At 37.0% G+C, this 27,224-nt stretch overlaps 3 protein-coding genes across 3 annotated transcripts; 2 read left to right on the top strand and 1 right to left on the bottom strand.

Annotated features, from left to right (window-relative positions):
* Window positions 1–1,276: 1,276 nt before the first annotated feature.
* Window positions 1,277–4,925, top strand: LOC113507921 (U4/U6 small nuclear ribonucleoprotein Prp3-like; the record flags this gene model as incomplete). The annotated part of the gene is given in 6 exon segments (XM_026890871.1): window positions 1,277–1,424; window positions 1,913–2,066; window positions 2,359–2,414; window positions 3,101–3,250; window positions 4,247–4,379; window positions 4,775–4,925. Coding segments are annotated over 6 exon segments (749 nt in total), but the record flags the coding sequence as incomplete, so codon positions are not given.
* A 244-nt stretch (window positions 4,926–5,169) lies between these two features.
* LOC113507918 (zinc finger protein 37-like) lies at window positions 5,170–11,014 on the bottom strand. The gene is made up of 8 exons (XM_026890868.1): window positions 10,191–11,014; window positions 9,222–9,770; window positions 8,564–8,713; window positions 8,142–8,267; window positions 7,399–7,524; window positions 6,315–6,421; window positions 5,599–5,697; window positions 5,170–5,406 (listed from the first exon to the last, which is right to left on the bottom strand). The coding sequence occupies exons 1-8, from the start codon at window positions 10,356–10,358 to the stop codon at window positions 5,385–5,387; spliced, it is 1,347 nt and encodes a 448-aa protein (XP_026746669.1). The 5' UTR covers window positions 10,359–11,014; the 3' UTR covers window positions 5,170–5,384.
* A 712-nt stretch (window positions 11,015–11,726) lies between these two features.
* LOC113507917 (UDP-glucose 6-dehydrogenase) lies at window positions 11,727–27,143 on the top strand. The gene is made up of 2 exons (XM_026890867.1): window positions 11,727–13,585; window positions 26,275–27,143. The coding sequence occupies exon 1, from the start codon at window positions 12,144–12,146 to the stop codon at window positions 13,581–13,583; it is 1,440 nt and encodes a 479-aa protein (XP_026746668.1). The 5' UTR covers window positions 11,727–12,143; the 3' UTR covers window positions 13,584–13,585; window positions 26,275–27,143.
* Window positions 27,144–27,224: the final 81 nt, after the last annotated feature.

Here is a 27,224-nt window from a genome sequence, read left to right as displayed (position 1 = left end):
AACTTACATACAAATTCAAAGGATTATTTATTACAAAGCTATAATTAACATAAAATCTTATTTCCTTTTTAAATACATAATGTAGGCAATTCCTTCTAAAAACTCTATAGTTTCCATTTCTTCTTTCATTTGCAGATGATTTTTTAATCTTTCATCGTGTTTCTTCTGGCGCTTATAACTCTGTTTTTGTATTTGAGCCCTTATTCGAGATATTTCGTTCTCAGTGTTTCTTTGCTCTTTTTTAACTCTGTTATTGTTTTGAATATATTCATTTTTTTTCTATTTAATAGTATGTTAGTAAGGTAAGTGAGTATGCACGTTAATTTTCTTACTTACAGCATGGTGTTCATCTTCATGTTTTATTGTTTTAATCCAGACGTTACACGTTTTATTACATTTTTCAATGCAATGCCAATAATAAACATTGTCACGCACTTTGTTCACACAGTAAATAAATCCATCAACGACCAATTGCACTTTTCCCTTTCGAGATGTAATAATATTGCAGGAAGACATTATATTTATTTTCCGCAAACAAATATATACAGTCGCTTCTGAGTAAAATCAGTGATTGAATAAAACGTCATTAGTAATGTAACAGGTCAACAAAAGCTTTTTTCGATACACCCCCAAAAACATATTGTAATTATTCCATTATTATTATACAAATATGTTTTATTTTGAAGGCAAGAATGTCGACATAATAGCATTTCTAAGCAGCGTTAGTCGAAGTAACCTCATGTCGTTATACAGTTGGTGTCGTAGTAGACTGTTGCCGAAGTCGCGACGGTTCCTAGTAAAAAGTTGTCGAACCAACATTTTGTCGGAGTACAGTAATATCGCAGTTAAGACATGTCTATCCAATGTATTGTCGGAATTGAGAAATGTCGATGTTCTATATTGTCCGAGTTTAATCTTGTCGCATAAAAAAATGTCGAAATTTAGATTTTGAGTCGACAGAACCTTCTTATTACTGACTAGCTGTTGCCCGCGACTTCGTCCGCGTGGGTAGAAGATATAGGTTAGGAATTTTTTAACTTAAGCCCTCGAAGATGAATATTCTTCCCTGTTTTTTTCCACATTTTCCATTGTATCTTCGCTCCTATTAGTCGCAGCGTGATGATATACAGCCTGTAACCTTCCTCGCTGAATGGTCTATTGAGCACAAAAATATTTTTTCAATTTGAACCAGTAGTTCCTGAGATTAGCGCACGCAAACAAACAAACAAACTCTTCGGCTTTATATATTAGTATAGATGTGTGATTTCTCTCACAGCGGAGCCCCTAAAACCGACGTACATGCCGGTGTTCCTGACGAAGAAGGAGCGCAAGAAGCTCCGGCGCCAGAGCAGGCGCGAAGCCTGGAAGGAGGAGCAGGAGAAGGTGCGCCTCGGCCTAGAGGCGCCGCCCGAACCCAAGCTCAGGTGAGACCGGACATCATCAACATCTAACTACCTATAACGACTGTCAAACAAATATGAATAACAGCCAGGACCCACAATTGAACGTGCCTTCCGAAATTGAGGAACTCGTCATGACGAAGATGCTCACCCATATACGGACCAACCGCGTCAAGCGTAGCTCAACCTATAATCGATTCATTTATGCAGTTATAGCTTGGCCACGAGCTCCAAAATTTGAAAAAATATAATAGAGACAGTTTTCTCTAGCCCACTGTGTCCTACTGCTGGGCAAAGGCCTCCCCCAAATCCTTCCACGACTCTCTATTCTGGACCGCATAGAACCAGCCCGTACGGTAAGCGTTAAGGTCGTATCACCACCGCTTCGTAGGTCGCCCACGACGACGCCTTCCATCCGAGAGACAGTTATCACACTAAATTAATACGCAGACTTTTCACTTTTCTCAAGAAGACTCTTTATTTTCATAACCCCCTGCCCCCTTGTCTCCCAGGATATCGAATCTGATGCGAGCCCTGGGAACGGAAGCTGTCCAGGACCCCACAGCCATCGAAGCGAAGGTTCGCGAGCAGATCGCCAAGCGGCAGAAGACACATCTCGAGGCGAACAAGGCGAGGGCGCTCACCAAGGAGCAGAAGCGAGAGAAGGTGAGGTCGCGAATTGGATGGGTGGTGCTTGTCATATCTGTAGCTGAGGTCGACATATGAGGCTTTGTAACTATCTAAGCGTTAAGAGGGGCTAAAGATTAAGGTTTTGAAATTTTGTTGAGGTAAAGCGACTGTTGACGAGGTCGGGAAATTGATAGGTGAACTTATGAATTGTAATGATCAGGTTGAATATAAATGTTTTGTTAATATTTTACGTGTTGTTTGTGTATGTATTTTTAATGTAATTTGTGATATATCTTTATTATTAATGTATATCGTATTTTTTTCTTAGGTCGATAGAAAAATCAGAGAAGACACGACGATGGGTGTCCATGTAGCAGTTTATAGGTGAGTTTAGAAATTAAATTTAATTAAAAACGACTTTCGTATTAATCCTTGTATCACAGGGGTCACAAACATTCAAGTCAAATGCACAAAATGATCGTGCTCATTACACAACCATTTTTCTTGGGTGGGAATCGAACCCACGACCTCAGGGCCCCAATTCTGCTATTTACAATGGCCGATGAATGAATGAAATTGGCCTAAAACGACAATTTTTGTATTCTTTTAAGCATTTTTCTACATAATAATTGGAAATTCAGTACGGGACGATACACTCAAGGTCAATACAATTAAGTTCCAATTATTGTATTGGCAAAATGCTTAAGAGAATAGGAATAATTTCAAATTTAATCCAATTGCTATTCATTCATTGGCCATTGTTAGGTTGTTCAATATAATATAATAATAATAATATAATATCCTGGGACAACTCACACACGGTTATCTGATCACAAGCTAAGCAGAGCTTGTGTTATGGTAACCAGACATACATATTATAAATAAATTACACCCAGACACCAGAACAAATGATCATGCTCATCACACAACATTTGTCCTGTCAATGTTTATTATAAGCATATTTTTGTCTGTGTGTGGGTGTAATTTATTTTTATTACGTTTTTACGGGACTAGATGGCGTCGTGTGTAGGTTGTGGTATATTATAATGATTACTATGTATATGTGGCAGAGTGAAGGACCTGTTCGAGAGCGCGTCGGCCAAGTTCAAGGTGGAGGCGAACGCGCAGCAGCTGCACATGACGGGCACCGTGCTGCTGCACCGCGGCTGCTGCGTGCTCGTGCTGGAGGGCGGCCCGCGCCAGCACGCCAAGTACAAGCGGTGAGCCCAGCGCTGGCCAATGTGGCCATAGCCGTGCCTCACTCGTGGACAACTTGAAGTTTAAGTTGTCGGTGAAGCAGCAATGCTGACTCTTGGGCAAAGTGTGGGCAAAAGATATACCCAATGCAAACCGTGTCTGAGTAGTGAAGAAGTTAAAATTTATGTTGTAGGTGACTCACAAATGATGGCTCGCTGGTTGGGCAAAAGATAATATCGACGCCAACCGTGTCTGAGCGCGAGAAATATAAATTCAGTTATAAGTGAAGCATCAATGATTGCTTACTGTCGGGCAAAGTGTGGGCAAAAGATACTATATAGATGCAAAACGTGTCTAAGTAGTGAAGAAGTTAAAAATTAGTTTTAAATGATTCTCAAATAATAACCCACTACTGGGCAAAGTCTAATGAAGACTTTTTAAACTAACGAATGTTGTTGTTGTAATGTATGTAATTTATTCAAGTCATATGCACAAATACGCTCAGACTTAGGACGGTATACGTTGATCATACAACAATCTATCTGACTCATCAAAATTTTCTATTATTTTTTTTATACTAACATTTAACTAACTGTTTCGTATTATTTTGTGTGAGGTTATGCCCATGAGGTCGATCACAGCTGAACTTTTTTCATTGTAATAAAACCTTATATTTTCTTTCTTCTTTATAAAATCTAGCTATCCCGGCGAACTAAGTACCGCATAACAGTCTATAACAACAACGCAGACAAAAACACATTTTTATTGCAAATTTTCCAGATCTTTCTTCTCGAATATTTAAAGACTAAAATAAGCAATTCATCTTCTTTTTAAATTATAAAAATGAATTGCTGTTTTTGAAATATTCGTGAAAGTCCAGAGAAGGTTCTAACTGTGATAAAATATTAAAAAAATGCAATAAATATGTGTTTTTGTTTGCATTGTTATCATTGAGTGCTAGGCGGTAGTTCGCCAGGACAGCTAGAACTAGCACTAAATTCTGAGTTTGTGTCCCGCAGGCTGATGCTGCACCGCATCAAGTGGGAGGAGGAGACCGTGAAGGACGCGTCGGGCCGCGCCGGACCCAACTCCTGCGCGCTCGTGTGGGAGGGCCGCGCGCCCGCCAGGGCCTTCGGGGACCTCAAGTTCAAGGTCAGGGACACAGCCACGCACACTCTTACATATCTTAAGAGTATAGTAAACCCGAATGTTTGTGACTCCTTCACGCAAAAACGATTGAACAGATTTAGACGAAACTTTGTAAACAGATAGTTTATAACCTGGATTAAGACGTAGAATTTTATGTTCCCTTTGGATTATTTTCAATATGTCGCGGGCGGACCCGTATTTTATATAATAGTGATTAATCAAAAAATATATTTGAATTTAAAAATCAGTTTTTTTTAATTAATCTATCTTATCCATAATTTGAATTATTTCGATAAACATTTTCTACCTTCTTAGTTCGGTTTATTTATAAAAGCATGATTTTTCGGTTATCTAAACTATAATGTTTGATATTCTCACGTCGCATGTTGTGTTGTCAGGTAGCCCCCACGGAGAAGGCGGCCCGCGAGCACTTCTCCCGCCACCGCGTGGAGCAGTACTGGGACCTCGCCTACAGCGGCGCAGTCCTCGCCAGCAGCGAGCCCTAGCCCACGAGCCCACTGCTGGGATAATATATATATATTTGGCCAACATTGTGTTTCATTTTCCCACGTTTTTGTACACTCACTTTCTTGTTTGTTTGTCATTCCGGTTAGATTGCAACTAAATTTTAAAGCACTTCCCGATAAGCTAGCAGGCTGATATTTTCAGGGTACCTTCAAACTCGATGATAATGCAATTTACAACTATAAAAATGGCTGGACCAATTTTGATTTCTTAAATCTATTATGTATATAATCTATTAAAACATACACAAGACATAATTTAAAAGAAACACAAATATTTTGGTAACAAATACATTTTTATTATTTGTATCTCTTTTTATTCACGTAAGTTCATGAGATGAAACCCGGGCTAGCTGTCACCTATATTCTTAAGATATAGCTTGGTGACACACGAACACACAGACAGCGTATAAGGATACGCTTTATACAAATATATGTAGGTACATACACATTTGAAATATTTATTTGCAATAAATTGTAATCTTCATTCACTATTTTCACTGCTTCTGAAAATAAAAGAATTTTCAATCACTACAAAAAAATAACATTGAAAAAATAAATATATTTAATGATTAATAACATAAATTTATATGAATGTTTCTTATAAATTAATCAAATAAAAACTCCCTACAACAAGCCGTACGGTAACTAACATCGTGACACGGGAATTATATATTAGAGAAGAAGGAGAAGATTACCTTTTACTGGTCTTAATACATTTGATAGGTAGTTGCTGCGGTCTCGGCACTCCGTGGACGTTCAGAAGGTGCTTCTTCACTGAGGCTGGTCTCTTGTAGCTATGACAACAAAATATATAAGGAATGATCACATTTTAATGTTCATTTTTTAGTTTTATGAATAACTAGCTGTTGCCCGCGACTTTATCCGCGTGGTTAGAAGATATAAGTTATGATTTATACCAGCCCTGTTTTTTCAACATTTTCCATTGTATCTTCGCTCCTATTAGTCGCAGCGTGATAGTATATAGCCTAAAACCTTCCTCGATGAATGGTCTATTTAATACAAAAATATTTTTTCAATTTGATCCAGTAGTGCCTGAGATTAGCGCGTTCAAACAAACAAACTCTTCAGCTTTATATATTAGTAATATATATAGATTAGTATAGATAACTGTGCCCCGCGGTTTCGCCCGTGTGAATACGTAGGTCCCGTTCCCGGTGCCTTATATTATTGGGGGATAGGTCCAATAAATGACTATTGTAACGAAAGACAGGATCACTTAATATGATGGTTAAGTATTCTTAAATTTATATTTCTCTGCGCAATCTTTCATTTTTTTTTCATTTACAATATTTATAAGGATTGCTCCTTACTAATATTATAAATGCGAAAGTATCTCTGACTGTCTGTCTGTCTCGCTTTCTTTAAAAAAGACATAGTTTTAAACACTTACGTTTCAGTACACAAGTAGCAAAGATAAGTGTAACTCAAGTAGTGCACTCTATTCTGATGGCCCGTCAACTCTGAGCGGCTGCGGAACATGGACGGGCAGCGATCGCACTGTAAAGGTAAAGCAACTTTTAACGAGGTCGGGTTTACGATGGGTGAGTTTTGGCGAAAAGAGTTTTTGATTGGTAAGCGAACAAAAAATACTTTCTCAAATAATACATTTTTTTTAGCTATCTATAACAAGTAGGCCGTTTTTCAGGCACTTTCAAAACGTTACCTGCAATGACGACTAGTGACTTGGTTCTAAAGTGTCATTCTTATTGAGAAAAACTAACAAAAAACTCCATAAGTTAATCTTTTAAAAATAAAATATTGCAGTAACAATGCACATTATCCCTACTAATATTATAAATGCGAAAGTAACTCTGTCTGTCTGTCTGTCTATTACGGTTTCACGTCTAAACCACTGAGCTGATTTTAAGGAAATTTGGAAACCTTGAGAAAGAACATAGGATAGTTTTTATCCCGGACTTTTGAAGAGTTCTCTTGGAAACGTGATGTAACCGACCTCGACGGGGGCGATAAGCCTAGTTATTAATGTTTGCAAAAACTGCGTAAATAAACAAAATGAGTAAGATTTTCAATATCAGACAATTGCTAGTCGTACGCGGGGATCGAACCAACAATACCTATATACACGGTGATTTTTTAGTCGTCTTACAAAAGCAGCCCAGTTCATGTAATGTATACGACCTAAAATAACCCTAGGCGCGATTATTATTTTTTTATCATCAACTAAGATAATAAGTACGAAGAAAATTAAACAAGCGAAATCTGAAAATAATCTTAAAAATGATCAAAACGCCCCCCCCCCCCCTCACCATTGTTACAAGGCTCGGACCGCGCTCGCAACAGAGCTGTGTTTCTAAAAAACTACGAATTGCATCATAATATTGAATAAAAATTGCATTTAATTTTTTTTATCATGAACGTGTTCTAGTCATTGGATACATGAACTGGGCTGCTTTTGTAAGACGACTAAAAATCACGGTGTATATGGTTACTATCAAGACAAAATAAAAGCCTACTTGTAGATTCCTCACACCGAAATGTTTCCGCATATGCTGAGCTATGTTCGCACGCATGCGGAACGAGTCCCCGCATACGTCGCATACGTATGGCCTCTCCCCGGTGTGCTCGGCGCGTTCATGATTCTGAAACACAAATAAATTATATTTAAATGTGTTTGTAGGTAAGTACTATCATAATAATGTGTTCACGTGTTTGCCCAGTAGTGGGATTATTTATTATAATAATATCCCACAGCTTTCACATAACGCCATCTAGTCTCAAACTAAGCAAAACATACATATATATTTCTAAATACATACTTAATATCACAAATTACACCCAAACACAGATCAAATGATCGCGCTCATCACACAAACATTTGTCCTGGGTGGGAATCGAACTCACGACCTCTGGTATAGCAGTCAGGGTCACTAACCACTAGACCAACAGGCCAGTCTAACGGAACAAAGGCTATGTAACTGTACGTGTTATAATCCGATCGTATATCAAGCGATCGACTATTAAATAAAAATAGGTTTAAGCCCAGAAGTGGGCCTGACTTCAAATGTAGCAAATTAACGGCTTCATTTACTAGACCAGCCCCTTAGATAACTTTACTTAACCGTAATGTTATCTAAGGGGAGGCCCAAGCCCAACAGTGGGCTTCACTCTAATTATAGCAAAATATAAATCCGAGTAACGTAGATGAGTTTTTCTTGAAGTAGACGAAAGAGAGGCTATTGCCCAGCTGTGGGCTTACCTGCAACTGCAGTGGGTCGACAGCCCTATAGCTGCACGTACTGCAGGCGAGCCTCTTCCTCCTCCCGTGGACTCTTTGTTGATGGTAGCGCATGTGACTTGGGGTCACGAATTTTTTACCACATTCCTGGAGAAAATGTATCAAGTATACAAATATTGTTGTCCTTTTCTTTTCCTTTTAGAGGGTGTCATACGTTTGACGTGTCTGTCTATCTGTAGCATCATAGCTCCCGAACGGATTGAGTGATTTCGATTCAGTTTGTTTTTTATTAAAGGACAATCGTGGAGTTTTTCTTAGAAATGTTTGTTAAAATTGGTTATGCTATTTAAAAGTTGTAGGGAGTGTTTTTTTTTACCGTGGAGGTTTTAAATGATTAATTTTGTCTTGGTTGTTGCTGCCGCAGACCACTACAGATATCTCACCTCGCAAGCATGTTGGGGTGCAAAATGTGTCTTCGCATGGCATTTGAAGTTCTGCAGGTTTCTCAACACTTTGCTACATAAACTGCATTTTATTGGACCTCTGCTATCATTTGGGGTTACCGCTAGTGATAATAACTTCTCATCTTGTTCCTAGAAAGGAGGTCTTAATTAAAACATATTTTCAATTCATGTTTAATTAGAACCAACATTTGTTTGATCAATTTAAGTGTTTTTTCTGTGTCTGAAAGTTAAGTATACTGTATATGTATGACTTTAAATAGTATAAAAGATATTTCATCTATTCTCTGGTTTCTGTAGTACCAAAACTATAAATAATAAATATCCTGGGACAACTCACACACGGTTATCTGATCCCAAGCTAAGCAGAGCTTGTGTTATGGTAACCAGACAACTGATAAACTTACTTATATATTTCTAAATACATACATATTATAAATAAATTACACCCAGACACCAGAACAAATGATCATGCTCATCACACAACATTTGGCGGGAATCGAACCCACGACCTCCGGTGTAGCATTCAGGGTCACTAACCACTAGACCAACAGGCCCGTCAAAACTGGGAATTAGGATCAGTTTAGAAACAGAGGGATAGAAGAAGAGGCCTATGCCCAGCAGTGGGATAAGCAGTTACCTTATTTATCAATTTCCTCTCCTCTTTCTTCAATAACTCTTTCTCCTTCACATCCCAATGTACCTTCACATCTGGGTGTGTCAGACTAAAATTAAAATCACAGCTATCGGCTGACTCATAGTCTTCTATACATGCTTTTTGAGACTCATCATCGCTTTGAAGATTCTCTTCATCAACAGACAAGTTATTTATAAAATCTGAATCATTACTGGACTCAAAATCTTGAATGAAAACTGAATATTTATAATCATTTGCTTGTTCAAACTTTTTTGCAGAAAACTTTTTTCTGTCAGTCAATTTTTTAATTTTAGACTTTTTGGTTGCAACCTCCTTGCTGTCAATGCTTTTTCTATTATTTTTTATAATCTGTGTGGGATTTTTGTCATTTGAATATTTGCAACTTTGATCCGTTTCTATTTTAATTGTAGTTATAGTGTTTTTCAATGTTTCTTCTGCTATTGAACTTTGTTGTCTGAATTTTAATGCTGAATTGACTAGATTCGTACATGAGATACATATTAATTGGGGAAGTCCATCATTTAGCTCTATCTGAAACATAAAAAAACAGTAACAATATAAAAATTTATAGATCAAAAATGTATACAACGCACTCAGGATACCAATAAAGAAAAAGTTGTAAGAAAAATCAATCAGCCTTCACATCTACATGATAAGAAACTCAAAAGACACAACAGTCTTATTTGAATCATCTTTGATTTTTTTTTCTCGAAATTGAACATACGACAAATTCATATTTAAACTTACATAAAAAAATAAATGGTGTCTTTCCCACAAAAAATGATAGTGAATGTGACTCTGGAATGTTATAATATCAATTTCTTGTAAAATTGATATTATAACATTCCAGAGTCATAGACATTAAACCTTTCCTCATTGTATACCGATTACAAATTATAGTAGAGATCTTATCAATTAAATGTTTAAAGATTTTTATCAATTTGTTTATACCTTGATGCCGCTAACTAAATAAAGTTGTTCGCTACGTAAAATTACATTATTGTTATCCGAAAATATCGGTTTCAGATCATTTTTAGATAAGCACGTCCTACATAAGGACATTTTTAGTAATTTTATATTTACAAACATAAAACTACTTTGTATATAGTCGAATGACATTTAAGGAGGACCGTTTAAAAGATGGCTATCAGCTAAATAAAACATCTCAAGGCATCCCTTGAATTCCAGCCTGGATTCTAAAAAGTTGTAAATCTATCACATTCAAGATAAAAACATAATTATATTTAGTTCACATAAAAATAATCTAATTAGTTTTGTTATTCTGATTACATTTTGTCAAATGTTTTGATTCTTGCGTATACTATCTTTGTAAACTAACTGCATTCTGCATAAATTTTGACGTTATCAGGGTTGCTAACAGTTAGACTCAATATTTCTGCCAATATGTGAATTTCAGTTTTACATTTTAAATAAAATAATAAATGCCAGTTAGTAATAATTTCATTAAAACTACCTATCGTGTTTTACGTCAGGAAAGGCTTGTAAGGAAGTATAGTGTTCTAGGAATTTTGTATTCTCCTAATCGGACACTTAACGATTAACGTTCATATTGCACGAGATATCATTATCGTAGTGATTCCTCAAACAATGTGAATTTATACTGCCTGTTGTCTATGCCGGACATACGTTACGATAAAACAGAAAACGTTCGTACGTAATTGTTTTAGATTAAAATCTTTGTTATGTTACAATCACATAGATAAATCTGACGAATGACACGTGAGTGTTGCATAGTAGGTACCTACAAGATAGTTGGAATACTTTGTCAAGCTGAGTCAGAAACCTAATATTTATATAATATGTTAGGGATAAATCGAAGTTTAAATCAAATTTTAGACGTTGTTTTAGTCTTATTATTCACAGCTCTTGTATAAAGTACAGCAGTAGTTTAGATTAGAATATTCTTTATTGTACACCATGGAATTACAGTATTACATTAATTACATTTAGTTATGGTTATTTAGAGTAGAATAATTTTGAATGGCTAATTACATCGCAACCTTCAACTTTTTAAATGAAAGCACATTCTTCCTAATTAGTAGTTTAATAAATTCATTAACTTTCAACACTGTATAATTGCACTAGTGGTGTGCAACGTCTGTTTTTTTACTTTTTATTTTGTTCAGTTAATTAATTTCCTTTTTTATTAAAGAATCGTTTCAACATCATTAAAAGGCACCTCCAGTGATAGGGATTTAATCCTTGTGTCGCGGGGATCTCATAAACATTGAAGTTATAAGTTGCTACAAGAAATATCAGCCAACATTATAATTTTTAAATGCCTTTATTCTCACATGACGTACTTAGATTTAATCGTATTCAATCACATAATAATCAAATACTCAATTTTATAATATCATTACGATTACATTAGATATAGCAAACGATAAAGTAATCATCAAACAAGCGAAAAGAATATTTTTATTGATCGCTATCAATTTTGATCAATAAACTAAATTACAATATAGATTTAATATCTAATTTCATAATCAATGCTCAATCATTTATGACCGACGCGGCAGTATAAAATATTTTTCGCATATTTTCGTCGCGGCCGTGTCGCCCCATCTCTACGTGCAAATGTCATTGACTCGAGTGACGAGCTGTGGCGACCAAGAGTTACGGGGTCGGCCCATAGCTTCAATAAAAACGTTGTGAGGCAACTCGCGGAGGCATTATTACGGTCCAACTCTCACAACATTTGGTCGACACATGTGTCCACGACGATATCTAATTACAAAAACGCGACAGACCATTTAAAATTGCCGATAAAATCGAACAAAATTCATTGCAAAATAATTACTTGTACCGTGTTATTTAACTAATAAGATTTAAATAGTTTTTAAGTATTGAGCGTGCAGGTTGTGTGTGATATAAGGAAAAATGGTTATTGAGAAGATTTGCTGTTTGGGGGCCGGGTACGTCGGGGGCCCGACTTGCAGTGTGATAGCTTTAAAATGTCCCAATATTAAAGTTACCGTTTGTGACAAAAGCGTTGAAAGGATAAACCAGTGGAACTCCGACAAGCTCCCGATATACGAACCAGGGTTACAGGATGTTGTGAACCAATGTCGAGGTAAAAATTTATTTTTTTCTACTGATATTGCAAAGGGGATACGCGAGGCCGATTTAATTTTTATATCAGTCAACACTCCTACTAAAACCTTTGGTAATGGAAAGGGTAGAGCTGCTGACCTGAAGTATGTAGAGAGTGCGGCCCGAATGATTGCAGACTTGGCTACGAGTAACAAGATTGTCGTAGAAAAGAGCACAGTTCCAGTGAAAGCCGCTGAGATTATTATGAAGATACTTCGGGCTAACACTAAACCTGGTGTTGAATATCAGATTCTGTCTAATCCAGAGTTCTTAGCCGAAGGTACAGCAATAGTGGACTTAGTTGAGGCAGAAAGAGTTTTAATTGGTGGTGAGGATACGCCTGAAGGACAGAAAGCTATTCAGGAGCTTTGCTGGGTGTATGAGCACTGGATTCCGGCTAAAAACATCCTTACAACGAATACTTGGAGTTCGGAGCTATCTAAGCTGGCAGCCAATGCGTTCCTTGCTCAACGTATCTCAAGTATAAATTCCTTGTCGGCAGTCTGTGAGGCCACTGGCGCAGACGTGTCCGAGGTAGCTAGAGCAATCGGGAGAGACTCTCGTATTGGACCGAAGTTCCTAGAAGCCTCAATAGGTTTCGGAGGCAGCTGCTTCCAGAAAGACATCCTGAACTTAATATATTTATGTGAATGTCTGAATCTACCTGAAGTAGCTGAGTACTGGCAGCAAGTTCTTAACCTCAACGACTACCAAAAGACTCGGTTCACTAGAAAAGTCATAGAATCACTGTTCAACACGGTCACAGACAAAAATATAGCAATACTTGGGTTCTCGTTCAAGAAAAACACTGGAGATACCAGAGAATCACCGGCTATCCATGTTTCAACGACTTTACTTGACGAAGGAGCAAAACTACACATCTATGATCCAAAAGTTGAACCGGAACAAATCTTCTACGAGCTCACAAACCCTTATATAACCTCAGATCCAGAAATAGTGAAGAAGAACGTTGAAATCCATGATACCGCATACTCAGCGGTGACAGGGGCTCATGCCATAGTCCTATGTACGGAATGGGATGAGTTTAAAACGTTGGACTTTAAGAAGATATATGAAGCGATGATGAAGCCAGCGTATATCTTTGATGGAAGGAAGATATTGAATCATGAAGCTTTGCAGAACATCGGTTTCCACGTACAGACTATTGGGAAGCGGCTGAGCAGAGTGGGCAGTATCCGGGCACAGGGCAGCCAGACCATGCCTTAGTTGTAAGTATTTCATCAATATTTTCATTACTCAGGGCATTGATAGCCAAGTGGTATATGAGGGAGTTGGGATGGCTGGACTGACAGCCTCCCAAAACCACCTGACGCACAATGTGTCGACTTGGAGCCTACGTGCGGAAAAAGGAGCCCATCACCATCACCAGCCAAGTGGTATTGATAACCACGTCAAATACTGCAAGACGTGTCGCGGGTTCGACCCCCTGTAAGACAACTATTGATTCTTCCGTGCCCCGTGTTGAGTCACTGTTTAGCATTATTTTCTGTCTAGCCTGTTCTTTTCCATTCATATTGACAACCTTTAGGCCTAGTAGTAATATAAACGCGAGATAATCACGAACAAACATACATACGAAGGTCAAAATTAGTACCTTTTTTTTTTGAAGTCGCCAAAACTTCGCTCCCTCCGTTTAAAAGTTGTGGGCCCGATACATTCAACGGTCTTTTAAAAGTTAATATTTTATCCGCGTACACTCAGAAACTTTCGCTTTCATCATATTAGTGTGATCGGTACCCAGAATCACAAATCATGGGTGTTCCCATATGGGTTTCAATAAGTTTTCCTGTTTATTCATGTTATTAATTTATATAAACAATGTGTATGAAAATACGGATGTGTTTAATACGCAGTTTGATTTCAAGCATACAAACCAATTGATTCGTTTTTAGGGTACTGTATCGAAAGAGTAAAAACGGAACCCTTTTGCTGAGGTTGCGCTGTCTGCCAGGGCCCCGATTCTGCTATTTACAATGGCCGATGAACAAATGGCAATAGGGATGATGACTGGGTATAAAAAGAAAAAATCTCATTAGTCCCTCAGTTAGATAATTGAAAAGTATGAGACACGTATTTTTTCCTTTTTCAGAAAAACTAGATTTGACAAAGATTAACTGCTTTAAAGTTTAGGGCTTGTGACGTAACGATATGGTAAAATTTATACTCAATCGTGACGTCACGCGTAAGTTTCGTTCACTGTAATTTGGTCAATTTATGTTTGCGGGACAAATTAAAAAATACGTATCCATTATTATACAAAAAACTACAAGACGGACACTGCAAAAAAATTTCATCATCCCTATTATCAATTATTGTGTTAGAAAAATACTAGACAAACATTCTATCTCTTGGTACAATAATTGTCGGGATACGTTATGTAAATCCTGAGAGAAATTAGTATACGAAATTAAAATAAACATGTTTCCCATATAACAAAACTATAACTAATATAATTATACTGATTTTCCGAAAGCAATCAATTATTTTTATCTTTTATGTATTTCAATTAATTTATCAATTAAATTGAATCTCAAAACATCATTAATCCATTTACAGTATTGTTTTTTTTTAGATTAGATAAGTCTAGACCGTTTTTTATTAGGTTATTATGTTTTTCTAGATATAATCTTTTGTCGGGGTGTAAAAGGCTAGTGTCCTATAAAAGATAAAATTGATAATTGAATCCTTTTAAAAAAGATTAACGTTAATATGAATCAAAAAGAAAACACTGATTCATTTACTTATTTTGATTCAGCTGAGCCCCGTATGTTACCTCGCGACTGTCTATCAGACAACACAACACATGTTACTGTGACACAGTATCACATAGTAAGACTGCGTCACAACTGTAATGACTTGACGACTGACAAATATCTACGTATGACAGTCGGGAGCAACAGCGTAACTTACTTTGGTATCTTTAAAATAATGAAAACCAATTTTATGGAGTGCATTATATGCTTACAAAAAACGACGACTAGCTGTTGCCCGTGGGCCCGCCCGCTCAAATCGAAAATTATCCAAAGGGAAACAAAATCGGGATAAAAACTATTCTATGTATTAATTCTGGTTATAAACATCAGTGTGCCAACTTTCGTCTAAATCCAATTAGTGTTTTTTTGAAAGAGTAACTAACTTATTGTTGGAAGCTAGAAAGTCTGACAACCAGTCTAACTAAGGGGTATCGTGTTGCCCAGGTAACTGGGTTGAGGAGGTCAGATAGGCAGTCGCTCCTTGTGGAACACTGGTACTCAGCTGAAGTCGTTTAGACTGGCAGCCGACCCCAACATAGTTGGGAAAAGGCATGACATCATCTTTAGTGTGCTATACCCAGGTGCCTAGAGGGTTAAAAAGAAATCTTATTACGCATTGTCTGTCTGTCTGTCCGTCCCGTCAAGTCATTTTATGAAGAAACTACCTTTTGCCCGCGACTTCGTTCGCGTTGACTTCAGGTTCGTCTCGAAACCTCAAAAATTGTAGCCTATGTGTTATTCTGATGTATAAGCTATATTGTGGTAAAGTTTCATTCAAATCCATTCAGTAGTTTTTACGTGAAAGAGTTACAAACATCCATACATCCATACTTACAAACTTTCGCCTTTATAACAGTAGTAGGATAACTGGACTTAATTTATTAAGTCCAGTCTTAGTTAATTAAGGTCATTATCCAGGTTTCAGTATACTACATCTTCACAATTGACAGTTAATTAAAAGGAAATTAATTAATTTAAAAACACGTATCTTTGACGTGACATTCATATTTAATTAAGTACACCTGTTACAAAACAAATAGGTATTTTACAATATCATGCTTATACAAGTGAAATTAATTACATTCATAATTATTGCCCTTGAGAAGATGGTTTGGTCTAGGATCTGCTGTTGAAATATTTGTGTTGTTAAGATGAATTTTTACAAAGATGTTGTGTTCAAAAAGACGTATTTTAATAAGACAAATAGTAATTAGCACTATCATAGTTCCTATCTATATCTATACTAATATATAAAGCTGAAGAGTTTGTTTGTTTGTTTGAACGCGCTATTCTCAGGAAGTACTGGTTCAAATTGAAATTTTCTTTTTGTGTTGAATAGACCATTCATTGAGGAAGGTTTTAGGCTATAAACCATCACGCTGCGACTAATAGGAGCGAAGATACAATGGAAAATGTGGAAAAAACAGGGCTGGTATAAATCATAACTCTAACGACGCTTGCAACAGCTAGTTAATATTATAAACGCGAAAGTTTGTATGTTTGTTCCCTATTCACGCAAAAACCACTGAACGGATTCAGACGAAACTAGCTACACTGTTAGTTTATAACCAGGATTAACGCAGAGGATAGTTTTATCCCGGTTTTATGTCCCCATGGGACCGTATAGTAATTATTTTCGCAGGATACTTGCCAGCACAGCGGTAAATATTGCGAGTGCTAACACAACTGCCCTTAAAGTGCGGAACCCTTTCAAAACGCATGTAAAAATTTAATACCGTTAACAATTTCCTAATTGGCTTGATTATGAATGCACATGTTGGACGTAACGTTTGATCAAGTCGCTTGGAGCGATGCCAAAAGTAACAGTCGTGGGACATTGAATATAGAAATAGGGGAAGTGCGTTAACTGCAGTAATGGATCCAGTGTTGCCAAAATTCATGTTTTTTATTCCGTTATTTTTCTTTTTTGCTTCTATGGATATCTTTTTTTATTATTAACGAACCCGGTTGGGTCCGAAACTAGTCAGGCGATCGCGATATATACGCGTGAGTGAACTGTTATTAAATAGATAAATTATGTATGAAATCACTCACACACATTATTAATGATGGAAAACAAATCATTAAATCTTGCGTGACCTGTAAAAAACTTCATAATGTATGTGAATAACATTCCTTTTTAACAAGTGACGTGACTTTGACTTGCCAGTTTAATCAATTTCAATACACAGTTGTTGACAATTTAACGTGCCTTCCGAAACTCAGAGGCACTCGTTATGACAAAGATGGTCATTCATCTACTGGACCGATGTTGTCAAGCGTAGCTTAACCTGGCATATCTATTCGCCTGAAATTGTCTGGACTTCAAAAGAGACTGTAACCCCTTGAGTTTGTTTCGACATTTCTTCTCGGGTTAGTCAGACAGGAAATGTCGACTCCAGCGTTCTCAAAAAATAAGACTTGTAAAAGTGATGATATATCCTACTTACAGAATAAATGATTACATTTCATTTCATCGATTAACTTATGCAGTTTTAGCTTTGCCACGAGCTATATTTGCTAGCAATTTCGCAATTTAGCAATGGGCAAGACGACAGTAAGACGGAATCATTATAATATTGGGTTTAAATGATAAAATATTGTGTATGTATTGTTGAAAAAATCTCCATTTTAAAAACCGCCAATCAAAGTGTGTTACGTCAGCCCTCAGTAAATAATACTGTCACTGTCACCGAATTTATTTCGAGTTTCGACTTCAACTGTATACAATTTTGCTGAGGGTTGACGTCACAGCAATGTCAACGCCGGTGACTGCGTTTTGGCGCGAATAAATGAAAGTTTCATTTTTTTCAATAATTATTTTATAACTTACAGAAATATTATACTTTTTAGTAAAAGCACATTTTCAAAAATTGTCGTCTTGCCAATTTCCCTCTTCCTCCCTACGGTCTATGACCATGTCTCGTCTCGTCCACGGTAAGGTCATCGCAACATAACTTGGTGTTCACACGGCTCGCACATAGCGAAACGCGGATCGTGCGCGCATCGCATTCCAATGCACGTCCCTCGCTCATAAACAAGTTAATAAACTTAGACTAGACTTTACGAATTAACTGTTTAGAAATAAATTACCTTTTTACCTGTGTTAAGATGTTAGTGTGTGTGTGTGTGTGGGATTCGTATTTAAGACTAGCTGTTGCCCGCGACTTCGTCCCCGTGGGGACGAAGGGCAATTTTTTCTCATTTTCCTTTGTATTTTCGCTTCTATTAGTCGCAGCGTGATGGTTTATAACCTTAAGCCTTCCTCGATGAATGGTCTATTCAACACAAAAAGAATTTTTCAATTTGGACCAGTAGTTCCTGAGATTAGCGCGTTCAAACAAACAAACAAACTCTTCAGCTTTATATATTAGTATAGATTTTTAGGTTTCCGTATGTTACACGTTTTGTTGGTCGTGGTGGCCTTTGTATGCATGAGGTGCAGGTTCGAGTCTAAAGCAGGTAGTAGGTACCTAATACCTATGTGCCTTTTTTAAAGATTTATGTTATTTCTTAATTTGCCCATGTTTTTATACACTCTCTTTTCTTGTTTGTCGTTCCGGTTGGATTTTTGTAACTCAATTCTGAGGCACTTTTCAATAAGCTAGCAGGCTGAAATTTTCAGGGTAGCTTCAAACCCGATCATCATTTTCATTGGCCTAGCCTTTTCCAACTATGTTGGGGTCGGCTACCAGTCCAACCGGTTTCAGCTAAGTACCAGTGTTTTACAAGGAGCGACTGCCTATCTGACCTCCTTAACCCAGTTACCTGGGCAACACGATACCCCTTGGTTAGACTGGCCGTCAGACTTTTTCAAGCTTCTGACTACCTGTAACGACTGTCAAAGATGTAGGAATAACAGCTGGGACCCACAATTTAACGTGCCTTCCGAAACACGGAGGAACTCGTTATGACAAAGATGGTCACCCATCTACGGACCAACCGCGTCAAGCATAGCTTAACCTGTGATCGAATCACTTATGCGGTTATAGCTTCAAACCCGATAACAATGCTATTTACAACAATTAAAACGGCTGGACCGATTTTGATAAAAATTGAATGGAGTGACATTTAAAAACGTGGCTTTTTCGATGTTTAAATCTATTAATTATTTGTAAGATACTCATGGCAAAACGGTGAAGGAAAACATCGTGAGGCAACCTAGATTTCAAATATGGGAAAAATAAAATTTCATAATTCCTAGGAAATGCTATCTCTGCGAGCGATCTCTGCCCTGTGTACTAAGACCCTTACCTACTTTAAAATCTGAGATTCTTTTCTTGCTTCAAAGAAAATTTATGACGGAGATATTTATGCCAAAAAGCAAAAGTGCGTTATTATACCGATTGAAGATCATTATTTTTGATAGCCAACTATTAAAAATATTGAATCGACCTTTTTCGATGTAAATTATTCAAAAAGGTACATATTTTATGGGTTTAAGTTGTTTTATCCATGCAAAATATGTTATTAGGGTTTTATTTTTAAGGTTCCTCTGATGTCTGTCCGTTTTTTATTTGGCTGTATCTCTTGAATGTTGTTAGTCGGAAAGCTGAAATTTCACAGACGACGGCAAATAAAAATGTAGTCTGTCTTTGTCTAGTGGTAAGTGGCCCTGACTCTACGAAGGTCGTTGGTTCGATTCCCACCAAGAACAAGTGTTTGTGTGATGAGCACTATAATTTGTTGTGTCTGGGTGAAATTTATCTATATTATGTATGTTAGAAATATATAAGTATGTTTATCAGTTGTCTCGTACTCATAATACAAGCTTGGCTTAGATTGAGACTAGATGGCGTTGTGTGAAAGTTGTGGAATATTGTTGCGGTTGGTTAAAAGATAAGTGACCAAAATGATTTTAATTGTGTATGTTTTGTGTATCTATACTAATATATAAAGCTGAAGAGTTTGTTTGTTTGTTTAAACGCGCTAATCTCAGGAACTACTGGTCCAAATTAAAAAAAATATTTTTGTGTTGAAAAGACCATTCAACGAGGAAGGCTTTAGGCTATAAACCATTACGCTGCGACTAATAGGAGCGAAGACACAATGGAAAATGTTAAAAAAATCAGGGCAGGTATAAATCATAACTTCTATCTTCTACCCACGGGGACGAAGCCGCGGGCAACAGCTAATCTTAAATAATAATCGACGGAACCCGCGTCTTAATCCGACTTGCAATTGACAGGTGTTTTTATTTATGCAAAATACAGGCGCTTTTTATTCTTTGGGTACTACGTATACTTGAGATTTTTCTACATTCATAGTTTTATTTAAGCAATTTGCTTTCTAACTATGTAAAATCAAAGTTTAAGCCCAATGCGGAACAAATCAATTTTGTAGTTAGCGGAACCGTTTATGATAAGATTTAACGGGTAATTTGCTGTATTCACAGTTACTATATTATACTAGCTTAACCCGCTGCTTTGCTCGCGTGGATATCGAAGATCAGGCTATAAGATCTAATATTATAATTCCCGTGTCACGATGTTAATTACCGTACTCCTCCGAAACGGCTAACCGATTTTTACCAAATTTTACATGCGTATTCAGTAGGTCTGAGAATCGACTAACATCTGTTTTTCAACACCCTAAGTTTTAAGGGTTGCTCACACTAAAAAAAATATTTTTTTGGACGAAATTTTTTGTTTTTATTTTTTTATAATGCGCCATTAAAAATACATACAACTAGAAATTATTTATTAGGCAAAACAACGTTTGCTGGGTCAGCTAGTATAATATAAATAAATATAATAATACTAGCTGATGCCCGCGGTCCCGCCTGCTTCAAATTGAAAATGATCCCACAGTAACAAAACATCGGGATCAATGCTATGTGTTAATCCTGGTTATAAACTATCTGTGTACCAAGTTTCGACAAAATCCGTTCAGTGGTTTTTGCGTGAAAGAGGAACAAACATCCATACATACAAACATACGAACTTTCACGTTTATAAAATTAGTAGGATAATATTTTACAATTTTCACCCATCTAGGCTCAAACTAAGCAAAGAGAATTATGAGCACTAGGCAACTGATAAACATACTTATATATTTCTAAATACATACATAATATATATAAATTACACCCAGACAAAACAAATGATTGTGCTCATTACATAAACAATTGTTCTAGGTGGGAATCGAACCCACGACCTCCGGTGTAACAGTCAGGGTCACTAACCACTAGACCAACAGGCGCGTCAATCTTATCCGTCGGTAAAACAGTCCAGCTTTCTTTACCAGACAAATGTATTTCTTACGCGAGATACTAACCCGCGACAGATCGCCCAATGCGTTTGGTGTGGTGACTTACAACATCTATACCTATGTCAGAAGCTTGAAAAGTCTGACAGCCAGTCTAACCAAGTGGTATCGTGTCGCCCAGGTAACTGGGTTGAGGAGGTCAGATAGGCAGTCGCTCCTCGTAAAACACTGGTACTTAGCTGAATCCGGTTATACTGGAAGCCGACCCCAACATAGTTGGGAAAAGGCTAGGCCGATGATGATGATACCTATGCAATGTTAGAAGCATACTAATTTGCTTTCATACCAAATCTATTTATAGTTAAACCATTACAATATTACTTGAAACGATGACTGAATTTTTAATGCACGGATTGCCGTCTGGTCGAGGTCACCACGCCAAAACCCAGTCTACGCGACGAGTCGCAGTTTCGATCGCCGACAGGACAAGTCTAGGTGTCTTTGTGCATGTTATTTGAATGTATGTAAAACCCTCCGAGACACAAGGATTAAATTTCACAGTGTGGAAGTTGTGAAGGAAAAGAAGTGGGGTGCCCACATTTTTTGCAAAGCCTGCCCTTAAAGTCGTAAGCCGTTGCGTTATATTGTAAAAACAAGATACAAAAAAATACTGTGCATTTCGTTTATACATTTATATTTAAACTAGCTGTCGCCCGCGATTTCGTCCACGTGATTAGAAGATCTTGAACCGTTTTCGCAGCGCACGCAACGGAAGCCCTCAATAATGAATAATTTTATTTTAGATTCCATCTTCGCTCCTATTAGTCGCAGCGTAATGTTATATAGCCTATAGCCTTCCTTAATAAATGGTCTATTCAACACAAAAGGATTTTTCAACTCGAACCAGTAGTTCCTGAGATAAGCGCGATCAAACAAACTCTTCAGCCTAATAATATTAGCATAGATTTAAATTGTCTGGACTTCAAAAGAGACTGTGACCCCTGAGTTTGTTTCGACATTTCTTCTCAGGGTAGTCAGATAGGAAATGTTGACTCCAGCGTTCTCAAAAAAGGCATGTTAATGTGATGATATAATATATTATATCCTACTTGCAGAAGAAATCCCTACTAATATTATAAATGCGAAAGTAACTCTGTCTGTCTGTCTGTTACGCTTTCACGCCTAAACCACTGAACTGATTTTAATGAAATTTGGTACAGAGATGGAGTTGACCTTGAGAAAGAACATAGGATAGTTTTTATCCCGGACTTTTGAAGAGTTCTCTTGGAAACGCGATATAACCGACCTCGACGCGGGCGAAGCTGCGGGCGAAAAGCTAGTAATTACAACATGTTCGAAATCGAGTTAATCTTTGAAGTTTCAGTCTGTATATGTTTCCTAGAAATATTTCAATGTTAGAGTTTTAAAATAACTGCAGTGCTGTTAGTCTGTCGATCTCTTTAGTTAATATAAATATTTTTGTTACATCTCCTCATGCCAAACAATGGTTCAGAGTATCAGTCATTGTATATCGCTAGTTACCAAGTGGGTAAGCAGAGATCATTTTTAACTAGCTAAAAATTTCGCCGGCGAATTTTTTTTAGGTTATTTTGACCTTGTTGTCTGTCCGTCTGTCATATGCTGTATCTGAGTTTGCAATTTTGTTAGTGATGTATTTCTGTGGTCGCTTTATAACAAGAAACTTGGTTCATTGATCACCACACTAGCTCACTGGCCATTTCAATACATACTTATGTTCATCCCTATTCCCCCCCTATTTCCCTTTCGCATATTATAAATGCGAAAGTCTGTCTGTCTGTTACACTTTCACGTCTAAACCACTGAACAGATTTTAAAGAAATTTGGTACAGAGATAGAGTTTACCTTAAGAAAGAACATAGGATAGTTTCTATCCCGGACTTTTGAAGAGTTTTCTTGGAAACGCGATATAACTGACCTCGACGCGGGCGAAGCCGCGGGCGAAAAGCTAGTACTTTATAATTATAAATGCAGAGTATCAGTCTGTCTCGCTTTCACGCTAAAACTACTGAAGAGATTATTATGAAATTTCATACACAGATAGCTCAGAGTTTGAAAAAGAACATAGCCTACATTTCGACTGGAAAAATGGGTTGAAGGCCGCTGTATCTGTTACTAGCTGTTGCCCGCGACTTCGTCCGCGTGGTTAGAAGATATAAGTTATAATTTTTGAACTGAAGCCCTCGAAGATAAATATTTTTCCCCGTTTTTGCCACATTTTCCATAGTATCTTCGCTCCTTTTAGTTGCAGCGTGGTGTTATATAGCCTATAGCCTTCCTTGATAAATGGTCTATTCAACACAAAAATATTTTTTCAATTTGAACCAGTAGTTCCTGAGATTAGCGCGTACAAACAAACAAACTCTTCAGCTTTATCTATTAGTATAGATTAGTTTTAGTTTAAGAAGTCATTAAGCACGGAACCCGTGGCCACGTCATTTCAGGGTCCCTCGCCATTCATAATAATTGATAAAAGTTTATTGTGTAATCACGATCAACCTTGGTGCATCGGTCGTGCCTTCACGACTAACTAAAAGTTCCGCTTTTATTTATAACTAGCTATTTCCTGCGGTTTTGTCTGTGTTAATGTCGTTTTATAAAATTCTCGTGCCTAAATACGTAATTGAACTCCTATACGACTAGACTGATTCTCATGAAATTTTGTGGCCATATTAGGTAGGTCTGAGAATCGGACATCTATTTTTCATTTCCGTGGCTAAGCTATGCTTGATGCGGTTGTTCTGTAGATGGGTGACCATCTTTGTTATAACGAGTTCCTCCGTGTTTCGGAAGGCACATTCAATAATGGGTACCGGCTGTTTTTCATACTTCAAGTCAGAAGTTTTAATGTCTGACAACTAGTCTAACCAAGGGGTATCGTGTCTTTGCTGTTCCCGTGGGATCATTATGTATGGATTTTTAGCGGGCGGGTCTGCGGGCAACAGCTAGTTCATTATAACATCTAGTCTATTGAATATATTTTCATGACCGCGTTTAGCTAAGCTATCATGTTTCTGTTTTGCAACATCCGTTCATGATAAAACTATGTATTGTAATATTTATGTTGCTGTCTCTCTCCCACGTAGCTTCATCTCTCTCTTGCGCTGCATGAGATAGATTTTAAATGTGATGATGCGGTTTTTTGGGATTTTACGTGGATGTAAAAATCGTGTGTTATGTGTCAGGGTTTTGTGTGTGTGTGTGTGAGTGTGTGTTTAGTAAACTACTTGATGACTCATCTCCACTTCAAAGGTGGTTAATTTTTTAGTATTAATATATAGCTTATGACGTACACAAATAACGTAACTACCTATTGGTAAAATAAATTTCATAATCGGTTTAGTAGTTTCTGAGATTACACCAAACAAGTTGGCACGGGACTTCTTTATTCAATTTGATTTTTATTTGAAATATGCATAAATACTTAAAGAAAAGTGAACGAGCTGTAGAGAATCCAAATCATGGTGTATTTCTTTACACAAATACTAACCGAAAAACGCAAAAGTGTGTATGTTTGATCGTCTTTCACACAAAAACATGGATACACAGATAGTTTATAAGCAAGCTTAACACTTATGATATGATATAATGACATGACATATCATATGATATATTATTATATGTTTTTTTTATCCCGATTTACTGTTCCCGTGGGATAATTTTCGACTGGTAACGGGCGGGCGCGCGTGCAACAGCTAGTATTAAATAAATAAACGACTGATATATTTCAGTTGTATATTTTATTGAGTAATCTTTATTATTGTCTTACATTGGTTTTTAGTCGCGTTTTATTATTAAGCTGAGTTTTCAAACAAAAAGATACACTAAGATTGTTTGCCTATCCAAACCTAATTGTGTATCTAAACAAATGAAGTATATTAATAGTTCAAAGCGACACAATACACGTCCCCTTAAAAACATGACCCTCATATTTTACAGTCGCGTAAAATCCGTCAATTTCTAAGAAACGATTTAATAATTATAGAATCTAACGTATTAGATATTAAAGCGGTTTTCAAGATAAGTTTCGGTTGATAAGATAAGTTTATTAATACTAATACGCCGAATTAGAATTAACATTAGAAGATTAATAGATTATAACGAAATTAAAAACCCTCGGAAATCGGGCAAATGTTGTATTAAGTAATGTCTAAACGAATGTTATAAGTTTGACTATACAAAATAAATAACCGCTTAAGTGAATCGATCACAGGTTAAGCTATGCTTGACGCGGTCGGTCCGTAGATGGGTGACCATCTTTGTCGTAACGAGTTCCTCCGTGTTTCGCAAGGCACGTTCAATTGTGGGTCCCGGCTGTTATTCATACTAGTTTGACAGTCGTTACAGGTAGTCAGAAGCTTTAATATCTGACAACCAGTCTAACCAAGGGGTATCGTGTTACCCAGGTAACTGGTTTGAGGAGGTCAGATAGGCAGTCGCTCCTTGTACAACACTGGTACTTAGCTGAAATGGTTAGACTGGTAGCCGACCCCAACATAGATGGGAAAAGATAGATCATAGATGACGTGTCTTTCTCTCTGGGCCCCGATTCTGCTATTTTACAATGGCCGATGAATGAATGGCAATTGGATTAAATTGTAAATTATTACTATTATCTTAAGCATTTTGCCAATGCTATGATTGGAAGTTAATTGTATTGACCTTGAGTATATCGTCCCTTACTGAATTTATAATTGTTGTGTAGAAAAATGCTTAGAAGAATACGAAAATTGTAATTTGAAGCCATACAACGTGGCAATGCGGCCAGCCTTCTGGGCACGTTTCCTGACTTTGACAGGGATGAAGATGTCTTTTCTGACGCTCTGTAAATTATGTATATTGTTTATTTTGTAGTGATATTAAGTATAACTGTATAACGTATTTTCTCTTTATTTCAGGTAATCGTTTTACAAAACGAAACTCCGGTCAAGAGAGAGAAGCCAAGTGCTATGCGTTGGAATTTATAATATAAGTAAAATAATCATAATTTATTATTTATTTGGTACCGAGATTTTTTTACGAATAATATCCAAATATAATCACCCGTCACGTCACATACAATGAACAATTTTAAACTCTCGGTCAGTGACCCCTGAAGCTTGGTTTGTAAAGCAACCTGTGGTTTAAATAACTATGTCTCGAATTTAAATTGAAATAAACAGCTAGGATCATTACAAGCATATAAGGCTGTTTTCATAAACGAAACTACTAAGTGTGATAATAATCTAAAATTATTAAAATCATGTTTTATTCTGAATGAATTCTCGTTAACCAAATTGAAAAGTTGATATTTGAGGTTTTTCAAAAAACTATTGCTTGTATGTATGTCGTTTTGACGACAAATACAGCAGTTTTTCAATTTAGACAAAAATCTGTCTGTCTGTCTGTTGCTAATTTAAACAAAGTCACAAGCAAAAGTTAATTTCTAAACCCTTAAATATTAACTTTAATTTAGTTATAAGCCTATCCTATAACAGCGTCTATTGGGGTCTTACCATTGCAATGTGTTTGGCTGAACCCGTATGTTACCTCGCGACTGTCTATCTGACAACACTACACATGTTACTGTGACACAGTCACATAGTAAGATGAAAATAGATGCTGTATAATATATAGATCTAATTGTCTCAAGGCTATTTAAAAGAGACAAGGCTCGAGTAATAGCTGAATGTTAACTTATACGAAGGCAGAATAACACCAGCCTGTAACTGTCCCACTGCAGGCCTCTCATACAGAGAACGAGCATTGATCACCGCGCTTGTGAGCTGCCCCACGGTGGGGCGCCATTACCGAAGCTGTTAATAACACCAGCCTGTAACTGTCCCACTGCAGGCCTCTCATACAGAGA

Source organism: Trichoplusia ni, unplaced genomic scaffold (assembly GCF_003590095.1).
Source record: "Trichoplusia ni isolate ovarian cell line Hi5 unplaced genomic scaffold, tn1 tig00003474, whole genome shotgun sequence".
Taxonomy (NCBI): domain Eukaryota; kingdom Metazoa; phylum Arthropoda; class Insecta; order Lepidoptera; family Noctuidae; genus Trichoplusia; species Trichoplusia ni.
This window is presented reverse-complemented; position numbering and strand designations above follow the sequence as displayed.